The sequence below is a fragment of the Thalassophryne amazonica genome, chromosome 7 (assembly GCF_902500255.1).
Source record: "Thalassophryne amazonica chromosome 7, fThaAma1.1, whole genome shotgun sequence".
In the NCBI taxonomy this organism is placed as follows: domain Eukaryota; kingdom Metazoa; phylum Chordata; class Actinopteri; order Batrachoidiformes; family Batrachoididae; genus Thalassophryne; species Thalassophryne amazonica.
In genome coordinates this window covers 7,920,349-7,943,550 of record NC_047109.1, presented here as the reverse complement: position 1 = coordinate 7,943,550, position 23,202 = coordinate 7,920,349, and the positions used below count along the sequence as shown (strand labels likewise).

General features: G+C 42.3%; 1 protein-coding gene across 1 annotated transcript in view; it reads right to left on the bottom strand.

Annotated features, from left to right (window-relative positions):
• Window positions 1-23,202, bottom strand: part of zfpm2a (zinc finger protein, FOG family member 2a) — a 441,796-nt gene that overhangs the window by 243,058 nt on the left and 175,536 nt on the right. The window contains 1 exon segment of the mRNA XM_034173808.1: window positions 11,036-11,137. Coding sequence (XP_034029699.1) covers window positions 11,036-11,137 — 102 coding nt within the window.

Genomic DNA, 23,202 nt, shown 5'->3' with positions numbered 1-23,202 from the left:
TTTACAGATGGACAAATAATCCAGTGAGAAGGAGCAGTGGGCAGACCACTGGAATGAGCACGAACCTACTGAGCAGTTTTACTTTTATTTTTTTTCCAGTGATGTTGAAGTACGAGGTTTATTAGAAAACTAACCGGCAGTTTTATATAAAAAAAAAAAAACTATATGGATTTGAATCACGTGCGATTACACCAGACATGCTTGAACCGTCGTGCGCATGCGTGAGTTTTTTCACGCGTGTCGGTGACGTCATCCGCCTGTGGGCAGGCTTTGAGTGAGCACTGGTCCAGCCCTCTCGGCTGAAATCCTTTGTCTGAGATGCTGCTGGAGACGGCGCGTGTTGCTTTATAAAAAATTTTTCAGGACCTGTGAAAGATATCCGAGTGGTGAGAGGTTGTGGAATTTCTTTCGCTTTAAGGACAGCTCACAAAGCGGATCGGCGCAGCGCGGTTGGAGGTGGCATCCGTCTGGCTGTTTCGAGCTGAAAACATCCTAATTTAAGGCTCTGTTCACCCAGGTCGTCGCCAGAGAACAGAGAAGTTTCAGAAGAAGTCGGCATGAGGAGTTTATGCGGACATTCCACTGTTAAAGGAGATTTTGTAATGAAAGAACGTGCGGGCAAATTCGCCGAGTCGGTTCCGTGACGCCGCCGCAAATCCGTCTGCGCCGCGACAGGAAAAACACCTCCGTGTTGAAAACCATTTGTAAAATTCAGGCGGCTTTTGATGGCTTTCAACAAGTGAGTATCTGAGAAATTGTTTAACAGCTGGGCATGTTCCAACTTGTCCGTTAAGGTTTCCAATGGAGGTGTTTTTCCTGTGGCGACCCCCCCGCGGTCAGGTCCGGCCCGACATGCGAATCTGCCCGCACGTTCTTTCATTACAAAATCTCCTTTAACAGTGGAATGTCTGCATAAACTCCTCATGCCGACTTCTTCTGAAACGTCTCTGTTCTCTGACGACGACCTGGGTGAACAGAGCCTGAAATGTGGAAGTTTTCAGCTTGAAACAGCGAGACGACGCCGCCTCGGAGCGCAGATCGCCGTCAGGCGCCGTGGGCCGTCCTTAAAGCGACACTTACAGACCAAAATCTCTCATCAGCCGTTAAAAGTTTTAAACCAGCTGAATTTATCGAATGGTGTCCACTCAGTTGTGCCTTACAGTTTTGAAAAAAGTTTGATCAAACAAAGCAGCAGTCTCTGAGCCATTCCTAAGCAATGAAAAAAATCGACGAGAGGGTGGGCCACTCCTCACTCAAAGACTGCCCACAGGCGAATGACGTAACCGACAGGCGTGAAAAAAACTCTCGCATGCCCACGAGGGTTCAAGCATGTCTGATGTAATCATACGTGATTCAAATCCATATGGTTTTTGAAAAAAATAAGGTCGGATACTTTTCTAATAGACCTCGTAAAACACCCATGCAAGACACAAGAAGAACATGGCAATGCTACACAGAAAGCAACTGGATAATGCTGGAATCAAACCCCAGACCTTCTTGCTGTTACGCAAGAGTGCAAACAACTATACTATTATGTTGTCATAGCAATGAGGAAGAGTGACCAATTTGTCAAATAAATTTGGCTCTTCTAATGAAAGTAGCTCACATTTCAAAAAACTCACCAGGTTTACTGCCTCTTCTTGCTAAATGAAGTCCGTAAAGAAGTCAGATGACAGACTGACAACAAAATTCCCATCTAACTTTGAAGTACAGTTTAAGCATCACAGTAAAGAGCTAACAACGCATTCATAGCAATTGTTTGTCTTATTTCTGTCTTGAAATAAGATGGATCAAAGCCTGTAGTAGGATTCAATTTTTTTCCACATATAAAGCTGTTTTTAACATTTTGACCTTCGTATACAAGAGGTGTACAACCCCAATTCCAATGAAGTTGGGACAGTGCGTAAAATGTAAATAAAAACAAAATACAATGATTTGCAAATCCTCTTCAACCTATATTCAATTGAATACACCACAAAGACAAGATATTTAATGTTCAAATTGATAGACTTTTTTGTTTTTGTGCAAATATTTGCTCATTTTGAAATGTATGCCTGCAACACATTTCAAAAAAAGTTGGGACGGGGCAACAAAAGACTTGGAAAGTTCATAAATGCTCAAAGAACACCTAATTGGAAACAGGTGAGTGTCATGATTGGGTATAAAAGGAGCATCCCCAAAAGGCTCAGCCGTTCACAAGCAAAAATGGAGCGAGGATCACCACTTTGTGAACAACTGCATGAAAAAATAGTCCAACAGTTTAAGAACAATGTTTCTCCATGTTCAATTGCAAGGAATTTCCATCATCTACAGTCCATAATATAATCAGAAGATTCAGAGAATCTGGAGAACTTTCTATATGTAAGCGGCAAGGCTGAAAACCAACACTGAATGCTCGTGACCTTCGATCCCTCAGACGGCACTGCATTAAAAACAAAAAACATTGTGTCAAGGATCTTACCGCGCGGGCTCAGGAACACTTCAGAAAACCATTGTCAATTAACACAGTTCGTTACTACATCTACAAGTGCAAGTTAAAACCCTGTCTTGCAAAGCGAAAGCCATACATTAACAACATCCAGAAATGCCACCGCCTTCGCTGGGCTTGAGCACATTTGAAACGGACAGATGCAAAGTGGAAAAGTGTGCTATGGTCTGATGAGTCCACATTTCAAATTATTTTTGGAAATCATGGATGTTGTGTCCTCTGGACAAAAGAGGAAAACGACCATCCAGATTGTTACCAGAACAAAGTTCAAAGCCAGCATCTGTGATGGTATGGGGGTGTGTTCGTGCCCATTGCATGGGCAACTTACACATCTGTGATGGCACCATCAATGCTGAAAGGTACATCCAGGTTTTGGTGCAACACATGCTGCCATCCAAGCAATGTCTTTTTCAGGGATGCCCCTGCTTATTTCAGTAAGACAATGCCAAGCCACATTCTGCACGTGTTACAACAGTGTGGCTTCGTACTAAAAGAGTGCGGGTACTAGACTGGCCTGTCTGCAGTCCAGACCTGTTGCCCATTGAAAATGTGCGGCGCATTATGAAGCGCAAAATACGACAACGGAGACCCCGGACTATTGAACAATTGAAGTTGTGCATCAAGCAAGAATGGGAAAGAATTCCACCTACAAAGGTTCAACAATTAGTGTCCTCGGTTCCCAAATGCTTACTGAGTGTTGTTAGAAGGAAAGGTGATGTAACACAGTGGTAAATATACCACTGACCCAGCTTTTTTGAAACATGTTGCAGGCATCCATTTCAAAATGAGCAAATGTTTGCACAAAAACAATAAATTTTATCAGTTTGAAAATTAAATATCTTGTCTTTGTGGTGTATTCAATTGAATATAGGTTGAAGAGGATTTGTAAATCATTGTATTCTGTTTTTATTTACATTTTACACAACTTCCCAACTTCATTAGAATTGGGGTTGTACAGTGGAGGAGGATGGCTAGGCTAAGATAAGCAGCTAACTGTATAATCTGTCATTTAGAAAATTTATTTACATTTAGTGAAGTAAATGTATGCATGTTATAAAAACCAATCTGTGCAACTGGACTCTTCTAATCACATTTCAAACTGTTCGGTGGAGACAAGAACTTGTCTGCTCTGATTTCCTATTGCCAATAACATTAATTAGCTTGTAAGCTGCAGTGGTGTTTGTGTTCTAAATAAATAACACACTGATTTAATTATTTTTTTATCCTAAGTGAAAAGATGATCCCAAAACATCATCATCTTGTTTATCATCATCTTGTACGTGTTATGACATCACAGAGATGTTTTCTGGAAATTCCAAGGTTGTGCTAAAGTTACACTCTGGGTGTGTTAGTGTTGTTTCGCACACATCATATGGAAAAAGGCAAGTGTGTTACATCATAAAACTGTGTGCTAGATCATATTCCTGTGATCTAGCACAGGAATGTGTTCCTTCAGACATGGGTTTGTCATGAATACGAACTTCTGGCATGCATATCCGTGAAAGCAAAAAGAGGACTTTAAATACTTTTTTGAATAATACCAAAAAAGTAATATCAAATGAGGGCAAAAACATTGTCTTTTAGAAGGAGGTAAATGTTGCGCAGTCAGTAAATTCTAAAATGACTGCAGAAGATGTTTCTTACGAACTGGGGAATTTAAAAGTTCGGGTGATTGATGTCCAAAAGGTTTAATCCCATCTGTTTGTTGATGATGATCACTTTGACTCACAACAAAAAGGGCCGACCATCCTTTTGCAAATATTTGCGTGTCTGTGTTTCTCCGTGATATAAATAGCAGCACGGGCAACCGCAAACATTTGTTGAGGCACCTGCCACAGTATCGTGGCCATCTGCTCCTCCAATTCTCCGAGCATGACATATGTGCGTTAAACCTGAAACGGTTATTGTCTTCTTTTTTTCCCCGGCCACAGACCCTTCTGGGTTGGCTGGAGTCAAAAATGAGACTCGAGAGTTTTTACATCTGAGTGAAGCTGCGTTTTCAGCATATGCATCTCTGATGTTCTGAAACAGTTGGGGGGCTGAAAATGGATGGTTTAGGTTGGGGGTGCCTGGGTGCTTGTGTTCTGTGTGTGTCTGTGACCATCAGGTAGATTCTCAGATGGCCACTCCTTCTGATGACCCCTGCCTAGCCTGGCCAACGCCCAGTTGGCACTGGGAGCCGAGCAAGCTGCACCACGCTGGCTGGCTGAGAGAGCCAAGAGAGGAGATTTGTGGACAAGGTGCTCACATGGCTTCTGTTACCTCTCTGCCAACACTCATCAACTACTTCTAAACATCCTCCTTCATGTGCTTTGTGTATTTTTTAATTTCTTTTGTGTTATCTTAAATGCTGATGTCACTGCTGCATTTTAATGTAGCATAGCACTGCTTTATCTCCAAGAAGATGCATTTTGATATTCGGAATAACACAATTTTTTTCCCAAAATAAGATTTAGGAAAGCCAGGAAAGATTACACAGGAAGAGGTGAACAATACCTAATTTAACTGATCATAAAAATTTGAGTATATGTTGCACTGACATATCTAATAAAAGGAGGAGAGGGGAACTAAAATGGGGGATGCACTCGGGGGCTGTAGAAAGTGTAGGTGTAAAAATCATTTAAGAATGATATATTTTGCCTTTAACATTCATAAAGAACCCTCTTTATGACGTCACAATGAGCTTTACTTGCTACATCCTTTTTCATGGGAGGTGGGGGTGGAGGGGTGCAGAAGAGTGGGATGTGCTACATGCACACACCTGCAAAGATAACAGAATTCTGAGCACCTTCTTCTGTCAGATGAAGGATGTTAAATTGGTGTTGTCCATTATGATCACTTGCATTCTGACAGGACAACAAATACGGCATTTTTCTCCAGCCATGATCCAGGTGACAGGTGCCTCTGTGCTGAGGACCCTTGCAGTGCGTGAAGGCCAAGGACACGTCCACGCCTAACCTGGCTGCAGCACATAGACGAACACTTTCATGAGACAGGGAAGGACCCGCTGTCTGCTTGGGTGGTTGTCATCCATGTCAACTGCGTGGTGAGGTGGATACAATAACATGTGGCACCAGTGGTGTTCAGAAACAAAATAACAAAAAAAATGTCATGGTCCAAATACTTATGGACCTGGCTATATAAGGATGAGGCTTGATGACTGTAGAAGCCTTGTATAATACATGTGTCTGTCTACTATACTCATGCATACTCAATCTATACTCATGCACTCACGCTTGCACTTGATTATGGACTTTGAAGTTAAACATCATCAAGTGCCGTCAACAAAAACAAAACATATAAGCCAAATATCTTGTGTCTTATATTACACTCTGAACCAAATCAGACACGTTTTCGAGCAGCGATCACAGAGTGCTCTGAATAAACTGTATTTTCATGGGTTTCACTGTGGGTGTGGTTTACATGAGCAACCACTGAGATAAGGATGAGAACAAGTTCATTAGCAGAGTTAGCTAGCTAGCGAACGCCATTCCCAATTGCCTCCAGGAGAGAAAGCGACAGTCAGATTCTTATCGCTCCGAGTCCATGAAAACGAATAAAGAAGCATGAAACGCTATCACCCAAATCAGTGGCTGATTGTGAAACATCCGTGATGAGAAATGAACATGAGACAGAAGATCAGTGTTCAGATTTGCTTAAGGACACGCTCGTCGAGAGATGAGTGCAGAGAGAGAGAGACAGAGGGAACTCGCTGGGTGTTCCACATCACAGACCTAGAAAAGAGCGAGATATCAGATTAATAGTGAGTCATTCTGCGCCGTTCTTGGCTGATCCACAAGACAATCAGAGAATGGGCCGGCCGGCAGTGAACGCCACTTGACATGAGTTACTAAAGTGGCGATGAAACGTAATGACAAAAAAAAAGTTCAATTACAGGATGTAGATTGTAAAGGGTTTTGTTGTCACTCAGCAAAAGGGAAATGGTATGGAAGCGCCTCAATAGACTCACCAAAGCAGGTGGGCATGTTCCGAGTTAGCCCACCTCATTAAAAGGCCTCGCTCTCTTTTCATGTAATGGCCATTCCACGTCCTATTCTCACACACACACACACACACACACGCCGTGATTAAAAATTATCTGTTAGTGATCATAATCACACCTGCTTAAACTTAAGCCAAAGAATAACAAAGAACTTTTTGAATGCTGGACTATCTGAACATTTACAAAGAGATTAAAGGGTAGACAGTCTCAAACTAAATAAATTTGCTTTTAATCGCTTTGAACATGAAGTCATGTCATTTCAAATGTCCCTATCTGATTGTCTGATTCCTCTCTTTATTCAAATTCTAACATGCCCATCTGACTTTTGCAGCACAATGGGAAAAATTAAAAAGGGAAATGACCTTTCATGGCAGCCATGATGGGAGTGTGAATGGCATTATTATACGCCAAGATTAATTTCTGCCCACTCTGCGCGGCCCAAACAGAGGAGAGGCACGGATGCCTCAGTCTAAGTCACTCGCTAATTGGCTGGAACATCATAGAGATGTTGGTGGTAACATCATGATTGTTTCCTCTGCAAAGGAGGTTTTCACCCGTGTCTGTTTGTTTGTTGGTTTCCAACATGACTGAAAACAAACAAACAGATCTCTCTCTTAGTGGAAATGTTTGACAAGCTTTTTAAAGTACAGCACATGGATCAGTGGTTAAGGGGTTGGACCACTGATCCAAAGATCAGTCGGTTCAACTCCAGGGATGGTCCACGTTCATGTCCATGGACAACACACTTTATACACTCTAAGAAATTAAATGCTATATTTACTTAATGTAGTTATGGCAACTGGTCAGGTGTAAAAATGGAAAATAGAATATACAATTAACTGTGACATTTTGCCACAGAATTTACTACAATCAAGTGTAACAACTTTTTACATACTATACAATTAACTGTAACACCTTGTTATAGCTGTGATTTTATCATCTCTTTTGACGACTGAGACTCCTGCTAAAGTCTCAAAGCCTGGAACATAAATACAGCACTTTTGACCAATGATGCTGAACTCGTATGTGGTTTTCCTTTACACTTTCGTCCCCTTAGAAATGTTGCAGAGTGAACACAACCTAAACAAAGTTAAAAATGCAACATTGTAACATAACAGTTCCTGATCCGCACCAAACTAACAATTATGTGTGAAAAGGCCCTACAATGTGCTGCCCACTACGTTCTTCCTGCTAATGTAAGCACAAATTGGAAACATCCATCCATGTTCTATACTCCTATTCCCAGCAGTCATAGGGAGCGAGGCAGGGTACAGCGCACACACTGTGTCACGGGGCCACATACAGTCAAACAAACACATTCACACCTACACACACACACACACACACACACACACACACACCTAAGGACAATTTAAAGCAAACTGGAAAATACAAATACAGCAAAATATTTAGATTATATTGTATTTACAGTAATATGATTGATACTGAAGCTGATATTTATGCAAAAATGGACACTTTGATGCGTGCGGCTCCAGTATGTCTTTTAGTCTGAGGACCTCGCCGCTAACAGCAAGCTTGTGTCCAGATCTGACGTCTAAATAAATGAAGGCATGTGTCTTTGAGTCAGATACACCCATTTGCTGAGTCCCATTAAAATACAGGAGATTACGAACCAGTACTTCAAACTGGATGTCAGTCTGCAGCTGTGTGTCTGTGGTTTTAGGAGAATGTGCAGCGGGCATCATGTTTACATCAAGGCTGCACTTCAGTGCCATATCCACTACTTTACTGTCATAAAACTCTGGCTCTCTGCTGCCAGTTCCGGCCTCTAATTCTCATTCTGATTGCTAAGTAGAAGCATAATTACAGTCAGTCAAACATCCAATCGTACTACATCCAGCCCTCCTTTTCAAAAGCGGTATTTTAAAACTCAGCATTTCCTCGCCCTCTTCGGCGTGTGATGCCTTCTTTTTGTCACGGCCTCCATAGTTGCGAGCTGACCCCCTCAGCCCCGTCTCCTGACTGATCACAGTGATGGTTTATTACTGTCGTCCCAGCGCTCTTATCTTTAGCCAGCAATGCTCATTTCCTTCACCGGATTTAAATGCAAATGTGAAATTTAATGATAAATGCATTATCTGATAGGTGCGATAACACTGATTCACTGTCAGTATAAAATACACACCCCAGGGGGCTTCCAGCGAGGAAGCACAACTTGCCCAAATCCATTTTTCCCTCTTTTTTTTAATTTTTTTTTTACCTAACGCATGTACCTGCAATAAATTCTTGAGGTCATTTTGTGCATTAAAGGGAATCATATTTTTGTGTGTTCAGCAGTGTGGGTGCAGCCTACTGCCGAGCAGTAATTGCTGTGCAACTATCTTCTTCAATGTATTATCCATCACTTTGATGAAATTACATTTAGTTAAAGGTGCACAACAAGATAAAAAATATGTTCTAAATGCTTCAAAAAGCCAAAAGCAGCACTGCATTATGGGATTCTTTAAAAAAAACTTATACACCTGCTTTCTCAAACAACAGTCCACTGACTAATTCCTGGAAAGTTGAAGGGCGATCTATGATGTTCGGTAAACATAAACAACCTACCTGTATGGAATTCAAAATTTTGTCTTTCTGAAGTGGTAATACATGATATATCTTTAGGAAATAACAACGTCTATAGAACTGTTATTCTCCTTTTTCTATGAAGCAGGTTACACTCTAGAAACAACAGAAATTGTGTTGCAATCACATGTTTCACTTGTGCAGCAGAAGAGGAAGTTCATTTCTTTTCAGCGACATGGAACCTCCTCACTCCTGGCACCATGTGCTATCAAAAGTTACACCTGCTCCTTCAGTAGGCTAAAGAGCAAACCCAATGCTGATTTATCTTCAGTTATGGTCACTCTTCAACTGCAAATGCACCAATCTTATTTTAAATGAAAAACTCTTCTGGGCACAGCTTATGGAGTCTTGAGGCTGCTGGATAGAGTTGTTTGTTGATGCTAACACCTTAGCAGGAGAACCAAAGGTTACACCATCTGTCTGTGTCCTGTATCATTCCAGTCCACCCAGCTGTAAGAAGGTACCTGCACTGGATGGGAAAGTGCAAACATGCAACTGAAAAAAGCCGCAGGAAACCCCACAGGCGCTAACATGATTACTTTTGGAAGGTGGGTGTAGTCCACCTGCGTGACTGCCAGTCGGGGCTCATGGTGGTTTGGTGGTGGGGTTGATGTCATGACACTCAGGACAAGTGCATAATCCCAGACGTGACCATAAAAACTGGAATGAGTTGTGCGCCATCGTTGAGAAAAATTAAGTTTCAACTTCACAAAACGCAGAGTCATTACACAACAGCCGGAGTCACTGTACAAAAATCAGAGTCACTATACAAAGTTCAAACATGCACACATGAGAGAAGAAGAAGAAGAAGAAAAAGAAGAAAAAAAAAAACCTCCTCATCCCAACTAGCAAAATTAGTGTTTGTGATGCCTTCAACTTTTAAGTTGTCTGAACTTGAAAACGAACACTGAGGTAACTTTTAGATTGATTCAACCTTTTGTCGCACATCACGTCTCTTCATAACATAATCATGAATGACTGATCCATTGATTCATGCTGAACAGCACGTGTCCAACTAACACAATTTTCTTAATTAACTAATTAGGATACAGAAGAAAATTGCGTTAGTTGGAAACATTATGATCCTGTGGGTCCAATGTACACATTTAAATGAAGCAAATACAATTGTCTTTTGCAGTGAACCCTAGCTGTGCGACAGCTGCGCTACTAACGCGCCACTGTACTGCTACTAATAATAAAGATAAAGCAAATAAAGACCAAAACCATAACGTGTGTAGATGTAACAAAACATATGTGTTGTTTTTGACTGTATGGTGGCGTAACTGGTAATGCACCTTCCTCACAACAACAAAGTCACTGGTTCTAAGTCAAACGTGCAGCAGTTTTACATTTTAGGCTGAGGAGCATTCATTCAGTTTTTCATACAGGCTGCTAATACAGTGCAGGGCCACGTACATGGAGACAAACACATTCATGCCCACGGTCAATGTAGAGTCATCTATTCACCTAAAGCACACATCTTTGGGAGTGGGAGGAGGCTGAAGCACTGGAGGGAACCCACACAAACACCAAAACTCCACACAGAAAGGACCAGGCGGGAAGCAAACATGGGGCCTTCTTGCTGTGCAGCGACAGACCTAACCACTAATCCACCAAACCACCTGCTCTGAAGCACATTTTTTTTGTTGGGGTATTTTCTGAAATAAATGTTTCTGAGCATATATCCAGTGATTAATCATTTGTTACTATTTCATGAAAAGACATGGTATCCGAGTGTGTTGCAACAGCTGAATCAATATCAAAGTTACATTAATTTTTCCTTTTTAATCTCAGGAAACTTAAAAAAAAAAATTTAAAGACTGACACAAAAACTAAATATTTTATCTACTGTAGCCGCTCAGAGTGTTGGTGTGCCACTTCTCTGAAATGTCTCATCTCTGAAGCCACATCCATAAAAATCATCACACATATTATCTATATTATCTGGTTGTGCTTACTTGGACCGTCCCAGCCCTCGGGCCCCGTGTTGGGATGCCTGGTCTTATCACTCTGCCCGTCCATCTCTGAGTCTCCTGTTTCTCTGTTGCCATCATCTTCCCCTGCAACACAAACAAATACATTTTTAAAAAGCACATAAGCAAAAGTGAGCATCATCGCTCAGTCCAAATTTAACGTTCAGACACCTAATTTAATTATGCAGCACATTACCAAGTGCAGTGCCGCTGCACACGCTAACGTCTTATGGGCCCTGGAAATGATCCCAGCAAAAGCCATTTAGTTTTATAACTCTTTGCTTTAAAGTCTGAGTGTTTTGTCTGCAGCATCATAGGCTACTTGTGTGCGACCGTGTGCGTGGTTGAGCTCGTCGGGTCCAGCTGCAGACTTTTATGTAAAAGCAGCTCCCAAGAGTACTTGCAGGAACAGGAGGAAGCCCCATGGAACAGGAAGGAAAGCAATGTGTGGGAGAGAGGTGGCTATTTATTACCGTTTGATCTATTGTGGAGCGAGGCAGAATGTGTGTTATAGGATGTACGAGTAGAGCCGATTTACAGTCTGGGGGGTGCACACAGGCCATGCTAGGGGATATTTGGGTATCTCGTTCCAGGATGTAAGTGCTTAAAGACCTTTTTAAGCAGACTCCGCCTCCAAGTGTGCAGCGGTAACAGTGGCCGGAGCGCTTGTTGAGCATTCTTAGACGGGAAAAAAAAGTGTATTTTCCGATGCCTACAGTTTGCACTCCAAGTTTTTAGGAACATAAATCCGGAGGTACAGGTGCCCCGAGTGAGGTGCTGTAAATAAATCCAATGTGGCTGACACAGCGCTTGCACAGGCGCCGTTTCCAAACTTAAGAAAGTGAGACCAAACCTGCTTGGGGCATTTAGTGGTACTTGATAGTTTGTGGAGGAACATTTGACTCACTTTTGTCACCGTATCTTTTCCATCCCTTTGATGTTTTAAAGCTGATACTGAACGGTCAAGGACAGTTCTGGATTACTACAATAAATTACTACAGTACACAGACCCAATACGGGAAGGCCCAGATATATGAATATTTTATATCGATAAAGAATACTACAAAGATACAGTGACGACGTGTTGGCAGCGTGAGTCAGATGCAAAACAGGATGTTCTATTCTTTTCAACAAGCGGGCGATGGAAAACAATCCAGCACTGCTGGCTGTGAGAGCCACAAGCTGCATCCAGAATAAACATGTAGAAAGGGAAAATTTAGGTGAAAAGTCACGCTTTTGGTGATGATGTTGCCAGTTTTGTATCAGAAAAGCAGTTTCAATTTTCATCACATTCATCTTGTGGCTGTAGCCATGTGCTGAGGTCATATCAGTGGGTCATCATTCTCCATCTCATCCAATTCAGTGTGGAACTCTTGTAGCAGACTCATTGTCCCCCCCAGTCCAGCTGTAATTCTGAACACTTCAGTGTGTGCATTTTATGGGCAAAAGCTGAAGCAGACTGAGCTTCCCCCAGTCCATTTGTGATCGCTATCTTTTTTTAAATAATAATTATATATATATATATATATATATATATATATATATATATATATATACACACACACACACACACACACACACACATACATACGAGGTCTGTTAGAAAAGTATCCGACCTTATAATTTAAAAAAAAAAAAAACATATGGATTTGAATCACGTGTGATTGAGTCAGACAAGCTTGAACACTCGTGCGCATGCGTGAGTTTTTTCATGCCTGTCGGTTGCGTCATTCGCCTGTGAGCAGGCTTTGAATGAGGTGTGGTCCACCCCTCTCGTCTATTTTTTATTGCGAATAAATGTCTGAACGATTTGGAGCTTTGCTGCATCAATTTTTTTCCAGAAACTGTGAGAGACCTCCAGGTGGACACCGTTCGAAAAATTAATATGGCTTTCAGGGACGATTTTATGGGGATCAAACAGATTACGGGGTGTTACTGCCGCTTTAAGGACGGCCCACAACTGCTGACAGCGCAGCGCGCTCCCAGCCCCCATCGACAGGCTGACACCCCGCTGGAACAACCAGATCATTTCCAACGTGAAAGCTTTGTTGATCCGGGACCTCGTCTGACTTTCACAAAAAGGCAGAAGATGTGGACATCAGCACTTTTTCTGGCACATTCCACCGTTACAGGAGTTTTTTTCATGGAAAGAAAAGCAGAGGCTGCACCGCGACGTGCGGAAGAGTTCCGCGCGTCTTAATGTCGGAAAAGTGCTGATGTCCACAATTCCTGTGCTAGTCAGATGACATACCGGATCAAGACAGCGTCCAGTTTAAAAATGAACGGCACATTTCACTGTTACAGGAGTTTTTGTCATGGAAAGAGAAGCTGCTCCACCGCACGTCGCGGTGCGGATGCTCGGCGCAAAGCAACGCCGTGATGAAGCCTCACGGGACATGTTCTGGCATGTCCAGCTCATGCACAATCACAATCGGATATTCACACAACTGGAAAGCAACCGGAATCCGTCTGAAATCCACCTGAAAGCTGTCCTGAGAGACCATCACCGAGGTGGTTTTGTCCCGCGTAATGAACGGAGCCGTGGTGCATCCCTCCGCTTTTCTTTCCATGAAAAAAACTCCTGTAATGTCGGAATGTGCCGGAAAAAGTGCTGATGTCCACATCTTCTGCCTTTTTGTGAAAGTCAGACGAGGTCCCGGATCAACAAAGCTTTCGCGTTGGAAATTATCTGGTTGTTCCAGCGGGGTGTCAGCCTGTCGATGGGGGCTGGGAGCGCGCCGCGCTCTCAGCAGATGTGGGCAGTCCTTAAAGCGGCAGTAACACCCCGTAATCTGTTTAATCCCCATAAAATCGTCCCTGAAAGCCATATTAATTTTTCAAACGGTGTCCACCTGGAGGTTTCTCACACTTTCTGGAAAAAAATTGATGCAGCAAAGCTCCAAATCGTTCAGACATTTATTCACAATAAAAAATAGATGAGAGGGGTGGACCACACCTCACTCAAAGCCTGCTCACAGGCGAATGACGCAACCGACAGTCATGAAAAAACTCATGCATGCGCACGAGAGTTCAAGCTTGTCTGACGCAATCACACGTGATTCAAATCCATATGGTTTTTGAAAAAAATAAAAAGGTCGGATACTTTTCTAAACAGACCTCGTGTATATATATATATATATATATATATATATATATATATATATATATATATATATACACGGTTTGCAGTTATGACCTATACACTCCAAATATGACATTTTAAGGACAGGTCGTGGAACAGAAACTAGTGCCTGAGAACCACCTCCACCACACTACGGACCCACCATGGGTCTTTGTTAGCACGCATCCAGGAAAGCAATACATAAATACATATGTATTTTACACAATTTATTCATATCACAGAAACTACTCTGTATGTCCACACTGTAGACTACAAGCATGAATGAATGAATGAATTTATTCAGCACACACACACAGTCTAAAACAACAACAAACAAAACTTGCAACGAAAAGGAAAATGGATTGACAATGCATCCAAGTGCCTGAAAGAGTATAAGCAGAAGCAAAGATTTTTTACGCCTACCCCTTTAACCAAAAGTAACATCATCTAGTCGACAGAAAGGAGTGCAAAGAAAGAAAGAAAGAAAAAAAACCCCCAACTATTTCCACTCCCATTTTAACCACTTCAATCTCTTCAACTTAAAGGACACAATCCGAGTGCTACCGAACAAATTTACAATTACAATTTGGCTACACACAAAACTCATCCTTCTTCAGCAGATACATATCTTGAAATCATCATTTCTTTATATCGATTTTTAAACTGATTGATATTTGGACATCGCTTGACTTCATCCGTCAGGTTACTCCATAGTCTTTCATAGTCAAGCATTATTTATTTACTTCTTTTTGCTTTCAGCTGTCCCCAATTGCTTGGACACACCACAGCGGATCTGGTAAACCTCTACACTGGTACTTGGCCCTTCCTGATGCAACTCCAGTTGTAAATGGAGAAACTAATGCAGCTCCTGGTGTTCCCCTGGTCTCCTTGACGTCTGAGGTCTGACAGGATCAGGTGTGCACAGAGTGGAACGGCAGCACATGTAGTGGATTTACTGGCCAGTCTAAATGTACCACCGATACTGTAGACCAGTGGTTCCCAAATCGCGGTCCTCAGGAAGCACTAACACGTACATTTTTGTTTTAATCTCTTCCTGCTCTACCAAAAACTGATCAACTCACTCAGGTGTGTTCAGCTGTTCAAGAACTAGATACATCTGACTGAGTCATTCAGCTGTGGGTGGAGCAGGTAGACACAGAAAATGTGTAGGTTCGGTGCCTCTGAGGGGTGTGATTAGGAAACACTGCTGTAGACTACATCTATTACTAACCAACCTCAACTTTCTAATTGTTCTGTAAATATGATGCCTGTGCAGCAGTGTTAGGAGAAACAACTGCATTGAGGAAACTGACACCTGTACGCCGATTTCTCTGACCTAGTTATTGAAATGCAAGTGTGCCATTGTTTCAGTGAACTGCCCACAACTTTTACGATATTACTGAGACAACTTATACATGATACATCAAGCTCAAAGGGGACAGATTACATACTCTTTCTAAACTTGCATGGTGAGGTTGTGTCAGCTGTGACATTTTGGTCATATGGTGTGTTTCTATAGGTGTGACACAGCATGCAGGTGCCTCGGTGTTGAGTTTCACTTGTCTGCAGCAGCAGTGGATGATTACTTTGGAGAGGTGGGGATAGACTGGTTGACTGCCTGGGGTACGGGTTGTCATCCAGGACCCAAGGTGGACTCTGTGATGCACAGCACCAGTGCATGCTACCAGACTTGACAGGTTACTGGTAGAGCCTGACCAATATGGATTTATGGAGGACGATGCAAATATTGGGGAATAACACAAATTTATGATCCTGATAAAAATGACAATGGTTCCTAAATTTTCATTATCAAACAATTATGACAAAGAAATGTAATTGACACTTGCTGTTTTACAGTCTAAACATGAACTTTATTGCAAATAACGTTGAAGTGTGTGTGTGTGTGTGTATATATATATATATATATATATATATATATATATATATATATATATATATATAAAACCAACAACCAACCAATGTATGTCATGCTGCCTTCACTCTGACAGTTGCTGTGTCACATTGCTCAGGATCTGCATAACATCGTCTTCTTGTATATTTTTGCCCTGCCTACATGATGGCTGAACATACAGAGGTTTTTTTTGTATTTACTGATGGAAATTCTACAGACCCACTGACTCACAAATTCAGTGACTAACTTCATTATGCCTACACTTTCTCAGGGAAAATTTCCCGCTGTCCAGCATTTTGGGGATCTAAGGTGACATCCGTCCTCTGTTTAGTCTGTTGCTCAAGCACATGCATGCGCACGCACACACACCTTGCTATTTTTGTTTTTTATTTTATTTGTCATGGCACACTTTAAAGAACTTAGCAAACATTGCCAAAAGGATGTCAGCATTCTGCCACAAACTAAAATGAGGCGATGTATATGAAGAAAAAAAAAATGACACTGCAGAGATGTCCTACTTACAGTGCATGAGGTCATTATGACCTAGTTTTGCTTATGCAAGGATATAGCTACTCATGGTTCCTTCCCCTGCTCCTTTGCTATCCAACTACACTATCAAGGCGTCTACTTCACTAAATCTCCCCCCACTATTTACAGTGCATCTAGAAAGTATTCACAGCGCTTCACTTTTTTCATATTTAGTTATGTTACAGCTTTATTCCAAAATTAATTAAACTAATTATTTTTCCTCAAAATTCTACACACAATACCCCATAATGACAATGTGAAAAAAGAAGAAGGGCCTTAGTCAGGGAGGTGACCAAGAACCCGATGGTCACTCTGTCGGGGCTACAGTATTCTTCTATGGAGAGAGGAGAACCTCCCAGAAGGTCAACCATCTCTGCAGCAATCCACCAATCAGGCCTGTATGGTAGAGTGACCAAAATGAAGCCACTGCTTAGTAAAACACACATGGCAGCCCACCTGGAGTTTGCCAAATAGCACTTGAAGGACTCTCAAACCATGAGAAACAAAATTCTCTGATCTGATGAAACAAAGATTGAACTCTTTGGTGTGAATGCCAGGTGTCATGTTTGGAGGAAACCAGACACCACCCCTACAGTGAAGCATGGTGGTGGCAGCATCATGCTGTGGGGATGTTTTTCAGTAGCAGGAACTGAGAGACTAGTCAGGATTGAGGGAAAGATGAATGCAGCAATGTACAGAGACATCCTGGATGAAAACCTGCTCCAGAGCGCTCTTGACCTCAGACTGGGGTGACGGTTCATCTTTCAGCAGGACAATGACCCCAAACACACAGCCAAGATATCAAAGGAGTGGCTTCAGGACAACTCTGAATGTCCTTGAGTGGCCCAGCCAGAGCCCAGACCTAAATCTGATTGAACATCTCTGGAGAGATCTGAAAATGTCTGTGCACCGACGCTCCCCATCCAACCTGATGGAGCTTGAGAGGTGTTGCAAAAAAGAATGGACAAAACTGCCCAAAGATAGGTGCACCAAGCTTGTGGCATCATATTCAAGAAGAATTGAGCCTGTAATTGCTGCCAAAGGTGCATCAACAAAGTATTATGCAAAGGGTGTGAATACTTACGTACATGTGAGTTCTTTGTTTTTTTATTTTTAATAAATTCACAAAAGTTTTGAAAAAACATTTTTCATGTTGTCATTATGGAGTGATGTGAGTTGAATTTTGAGGGGGAAAAATGAATTTGCTCCATTTTGGAATAAGGCTGTAACATAACAAAATGTGTGGTGAAGCATTGTGAATACTTTCTGGATGCAGAGAACCTCTTTAGCACACCAGGGTTGGATTATGATGAGAGTAACAAAGGTGTATAGCAACAGTTCCTTCCAATGCAGCGGAGTTATAAAAAAAAGAAGAAGAAGAAGAAGCAGACGAGATAACATTAGAAGCACTACCTTGATCTTAGGCGAACATGTTAAGCCCTGTAACAAAACGTACTGGAAGTGTTTAATTACAGCCCGGGAAATGAAGCTACAAGATGATTCCTTAATTAAGCAGTGATTAAGGATTTTCTGCCTTCTATCTAACACTGTTTGCAATGCATTTTAAACACAATCGCCCAGGCAACCTCACAGGGAACAACGTCGCACAGCTTTGATGAAGTTTGCTGCACAAATGTCAGTGGAGAGAAAGAGGAAGAAGTGCTGGACCAGCACTTCTTTGAATATGATAAAACCAACAACCTGAATTACTGGCGAACACCAAGACCCATTTTTAGAGTTTCACGAAAACTGTGGTATTTTGAACTTTCCGTCAGAAATAGAGTGACTGAAGTGCTCCATTTTATTTGCAGAGGTTCCTCTCCATGTATCAGACCCTTGTTTTAATTTTATCAGGGTGAGACAGATTGTCAATGATCATCCTGCAAATTATCAGCCGGATCATAATTTACATCTGGCTTAGTTTCCTGTCACCACGCAATCAAATGGAGATACTTAAGGTTGAGTGAGAGAAGGCTGCAGAACAGAAGGGCTGGCGAGGGAAAGGGAGGGCCAGGGAGCGAGGCGGCCTGCTGGGTGCAGGGTTGGCGGGCATGCAAGAGGAGCCAGTGAGCTGTTTAAATCAGCCCTATCGCTGCTCTATCAAAGGACAGCTCTCTAGCCAAATCGCAGTCACATGCAGCGCGCCTCACGTTCAGGTCAATAAGCTTATGGGCGATTTACACAAACAGTTCCTGCAGCAAGGTAGCAACAAAGTCATATTGGCTTTTCCTCTCCCTTTTAGCATTGTCTCTACCAAGGAAGCCCTTGAAAATGTCAATCTCTTGTGTGTGAGTTTAAGGAGCTCAGGGCACTCTAATCCTGGCCAGTGAGTCCAGAGACACATCGCCATTTCTGCAAAACCGAGCATTTTTAAGTCTTCACATAGGACTGCTCAGAAACTCATGTTAGCGAGACAGACTGTAAATACTGGACAAAACCTCCATGACATCACCTGCAAGTTTTCAGAAGAACAGGTTTTACGCTCAAATAGGGCAGATCCAAATTTCTAAATCTTGGCAGCACTCAACTCCACCTAAGTCTCGGCCAACCCATAAATAGGAAAAGAGGTGGAATGTGGGCAAGACCAGCGGGATGTGGGTGGGATAAATGAAGCTAGAACCGGTCCCCCAGCTTGAATTCCCAAACGAGAAGCTATGGCCAAAAGGCTAACTGTGGCTTGGGTGTTTAATGCATGTGGATTTTCGTAAATAGTGGCATGCTGCCTTAGGAACCATTGCACCATCAGTGGACCTATTATCACATGACACATGAATCAAGCCCTATATGTTGGGCTTGAGTCCAGAAGATCATGGGTTCAAATCCTCGCCTGACTGGAAAATCACTCAGGGTCCTTGGGCAAGGCCTTTAATCCCCTATTGTTCCCGGTGTGTAGTGAGCGCCTTGTATGGCAGCACCCTGACATCGGGGTGAATGTGAGGCATAACTGTAAAGCGCTTTGAGCGTCTGATGCAGATGGAAAAGCGCTATATAGATGCAGTCCATTTACCATCACCACAAAGTAAGAAGTCTGATATAGGCCCTGAGACCCATTGGTGCCAGTGGGTATCTACGGATTCCGCAGCATGAAGCAGATGAGAGTCAACACATTGGCAGACCAGCACCTTCGCCAATCAACTACCTGCTAATTAGTACGAACCTAGTACCAACATAAAAATTAAATCATTTCAATCAATGGTAATACTGAAGCCCAGACTTCTTTCATGTTCCATCAGCATAACTGACCACACAGCAAGCCAAATTATCTTAGATATTTGTAATAAAATGCCCAGAAAGGACAAAGTCAACTTGACTGGGTTGGGTCACCCTTCTCAGAGTGCTGCTCTCATTGGACCAACATCTCTGCTATTTTGGAATTGTGAGATACCTCGCACCTACAGATTGAACTCGCCGGACGACTTTTGCCACACTCTCACGAGCGCCATGCCGACATGAGAAGATGTTGCTGGATGAGTGTGATTATTGACTTACCATCATTTAGGAGTGAAAACACACGAGATACACAAGTTCTTGTCTTGTTCTATAGGTTCTGCTACTACTCTATAAAATTATTCATGGACTGACACCTCCCTACCTAGCTGACCTAAATAAACCTTACGTACCGGCCAGGGCTTTACATTCTCAGGGTGCAGGACTACTTTGTGTCTCTAAGGTGAATAAGAAATCTGTGGGTCACAGAGCTTTCTCTTATCATGCCCCTGTTCTGTGGAATGATCTCCCTGCATCAATAAAACAGTCAGATTCTGTGTAGACTTTCAAGTCCAGACTTAATGCCGCGTTCACACCGGACGCGACGCGAGCGACTGCAGCCACAGGTTGCCATGTAATCCCTATGTAAGGACGCGTTTTGGCACCAAACCGCACAGCGCAACGCGAGTGAAGCGATTTTGAGCGTTTTGCGCGTTTGTGGCGCGATACTGCGTCACGTCACGTCGTGTTGCCCTCCTCCCCAAGTTGAAAAATCTGAACTTTTTCATCTTGTCGCGCCGCGATGACCAATCAGGGACTGAATATGTAGTGACGTGGAGATGTCTGGAGTTTGACTGAGGATGTGAACTCCAGCAGCCTGTGAGCAGGACTTATGTCTCTTTTGTCCTTTATTTCACAACCATTAGATGCACTTATTTTCCCTTTCATATGGTTAGCATACTGGTACAGTTTTGTTTTATGCTTTTTACTCTTTTAATTCATTTTATTAGGAAACGGAGCGTGCCGCGGCCTCAACTTTACTAAATTCTGGGTCTTTTAGTGAAGTTTAGGGCTAGTGGCCGGCGATCACCTTAGTACTTCTTCTGTTTTCTTGTTGTTTAATGCTGGCAAATTATATAGTATTTTTTGTCTTTCTGATGCCTGATTCTGTTTTTTCTCTCTGTTTAAGGTGCAGCTCCATCCAGAGATGGGAGTTGTATTTGTGTTGGCGACCCTCCTGTCCTGTGCGCCAATAGCATTACTTGTATCATCCGTGAATTGTTCTGTAATTTATGTTTGTAGCATTGCCCAAGCAGAGGGTCACCCCTTTGAGTCTGGTCTACTTGAGGTTTCTTCCTCAGAGGGAGTTTTTCCTTACCACTGTTGCTCTGGGGGTTGGTAAGGTTAGACCTTACCTGTGTGAAGCGCTTTGAGGCAACTCTGTTTTGATTTGGCGCTATATAAATGAAAATAAATTGAAATTGAAATTCTTTTCCCAAATATAATTCTGAGGTTTTTGCTACCCATAAAAACGCTCTGTCATTGCAAATACAGCATTGTTTGGGAACTTCTTTCTGCGCAGGAATTCATCAAGCACATCGGCGGCAGGGGTGTACTAACACAGAATACCCAGAAACTGGACAGTTGTTCAGCCAAAATGAGAGCGTCCACTTTACGCTTGCCATAAGCCAAGCTAGTGGCGCTTGTGAGAGTGTGGGGTTGGGTGTGCAGCAACTGCTAGCAGGCCCTGACTCTGACAAACAGCTGTCAAAGTGACCACACTTCGAGCTAGTCATAACCTTGTTTCATAAAATATCTTAAACTGGTGAATTATTAAAAAAACAAAAACAAAACCATTTCCAGTACAGTTATGATGAATAGCTAAAGTAGCTTTACAGAGTAAAACTGCTTCATTTTTTTAAACCAGGCTCTAAACATACACATAAACATACAGTTGGAGAATTTAACATGAGCTTCTACAAGGAGTGGCTCATATTTGGCTCAAGAAGCCATTCAAAGAACTGTAAGATTTGCCATTACCATGTTGGCTTCCCTTTATCAGGACCAGAAGTTGGGGCTTGTTTCGAGCTTCACAATGATTTGTGGACTGTAATATCTCTAGTCGTTTACTACCCCCCTCCCCCAACCACAGCAGTCGTGCTCATCTCCCAATTGTGCATATTTGGTTGTTGATGCAGATTATACTGCGACAGATAAAGTCAACTCCAGGATGCAACCTTCTTCACTAAAGTCAAGCATAGCTGTGAGACGTCTCTGCTATCTGGATTGCATGCAGTTTGTGGCGGGGAGAACACTCCATTGGAGGAAAGCTATTAGCGCAATGCCTCACCACTGTCTCTTTAAATGCCAATAAATTCCCATCATTACAGAATCTGGCAGTTTTCCTCGCTGTCTGCAGCCTGGGCCTTTATCTCACTCTGCCTCACTCTCTGAGCATGTAGATCTGGCCCAGTTAGATTGTCATACTTAACAAACATTAATGATTAATTTCCTCCACTGAGTCAAATGGGGCTAAAGGGATGATTCGATTCATCTTATCGTACCGCAAATTAGCATTTCTCCATATTCTCCACCATCAACTGTGCATTAAAATTCCACATTTACCATTCCAGGCACTGGCAGCTGTGGCACAAGAGTCATGGTGATCGTCCGTCGCTGTTGCTGGGGATTCTGATTACTTCTGCGTTACACAAAGACTGGTGTAATTAATTCTGCTGCTTTCTGTTTGTTACTGCAAATCTGACCGCTGCAAGTCAAATTACTCACTTAAAGGTTACGTGAGGGGTCAAGGTGGATTTGTTATTGGCTATGCTGTAGTCCTGACACCTTTTCAATATTACTTTGAAATTCAAAAGTCACATTAGATGACGATGTATTGTTGTGCAAGACTAAACTGACACAAAAAACAAAGACCTAAACTGGTCCCTCAGTGAAGTATGCACACAGAAATGAACAAATCCTTAGACCATACCTACCACAAATCAGGCCAATCACTGTCTCACTGTGATTGGCTTGTTAAAACACGGGGTAGAGCAATACACTGGGTGTTGTGACAAATCCGCATCAAATTATTTTCCCCTCTCTCTCTTCTCTCTCTCTCTCTCTAAATGAGTATCACGATACCATGAAAAGTCAAGGATTGCATGGAAGAAATAGTGACCTTTTGCAGAAGAATCATAAATTATTCATAACATATATAAATAGGAAAAAGGTAAGTTCAAAGATTAGAATTTACCATACACTTGTGTAGTTTAAGTTAAACTCTCACCACTCTACATAATTAATATAAATGGCAATGCAATTATGTATCATGACATCTGGCAAATCATGATAGTTGTGTCGTGATATGCTGTTTTGTTCCAC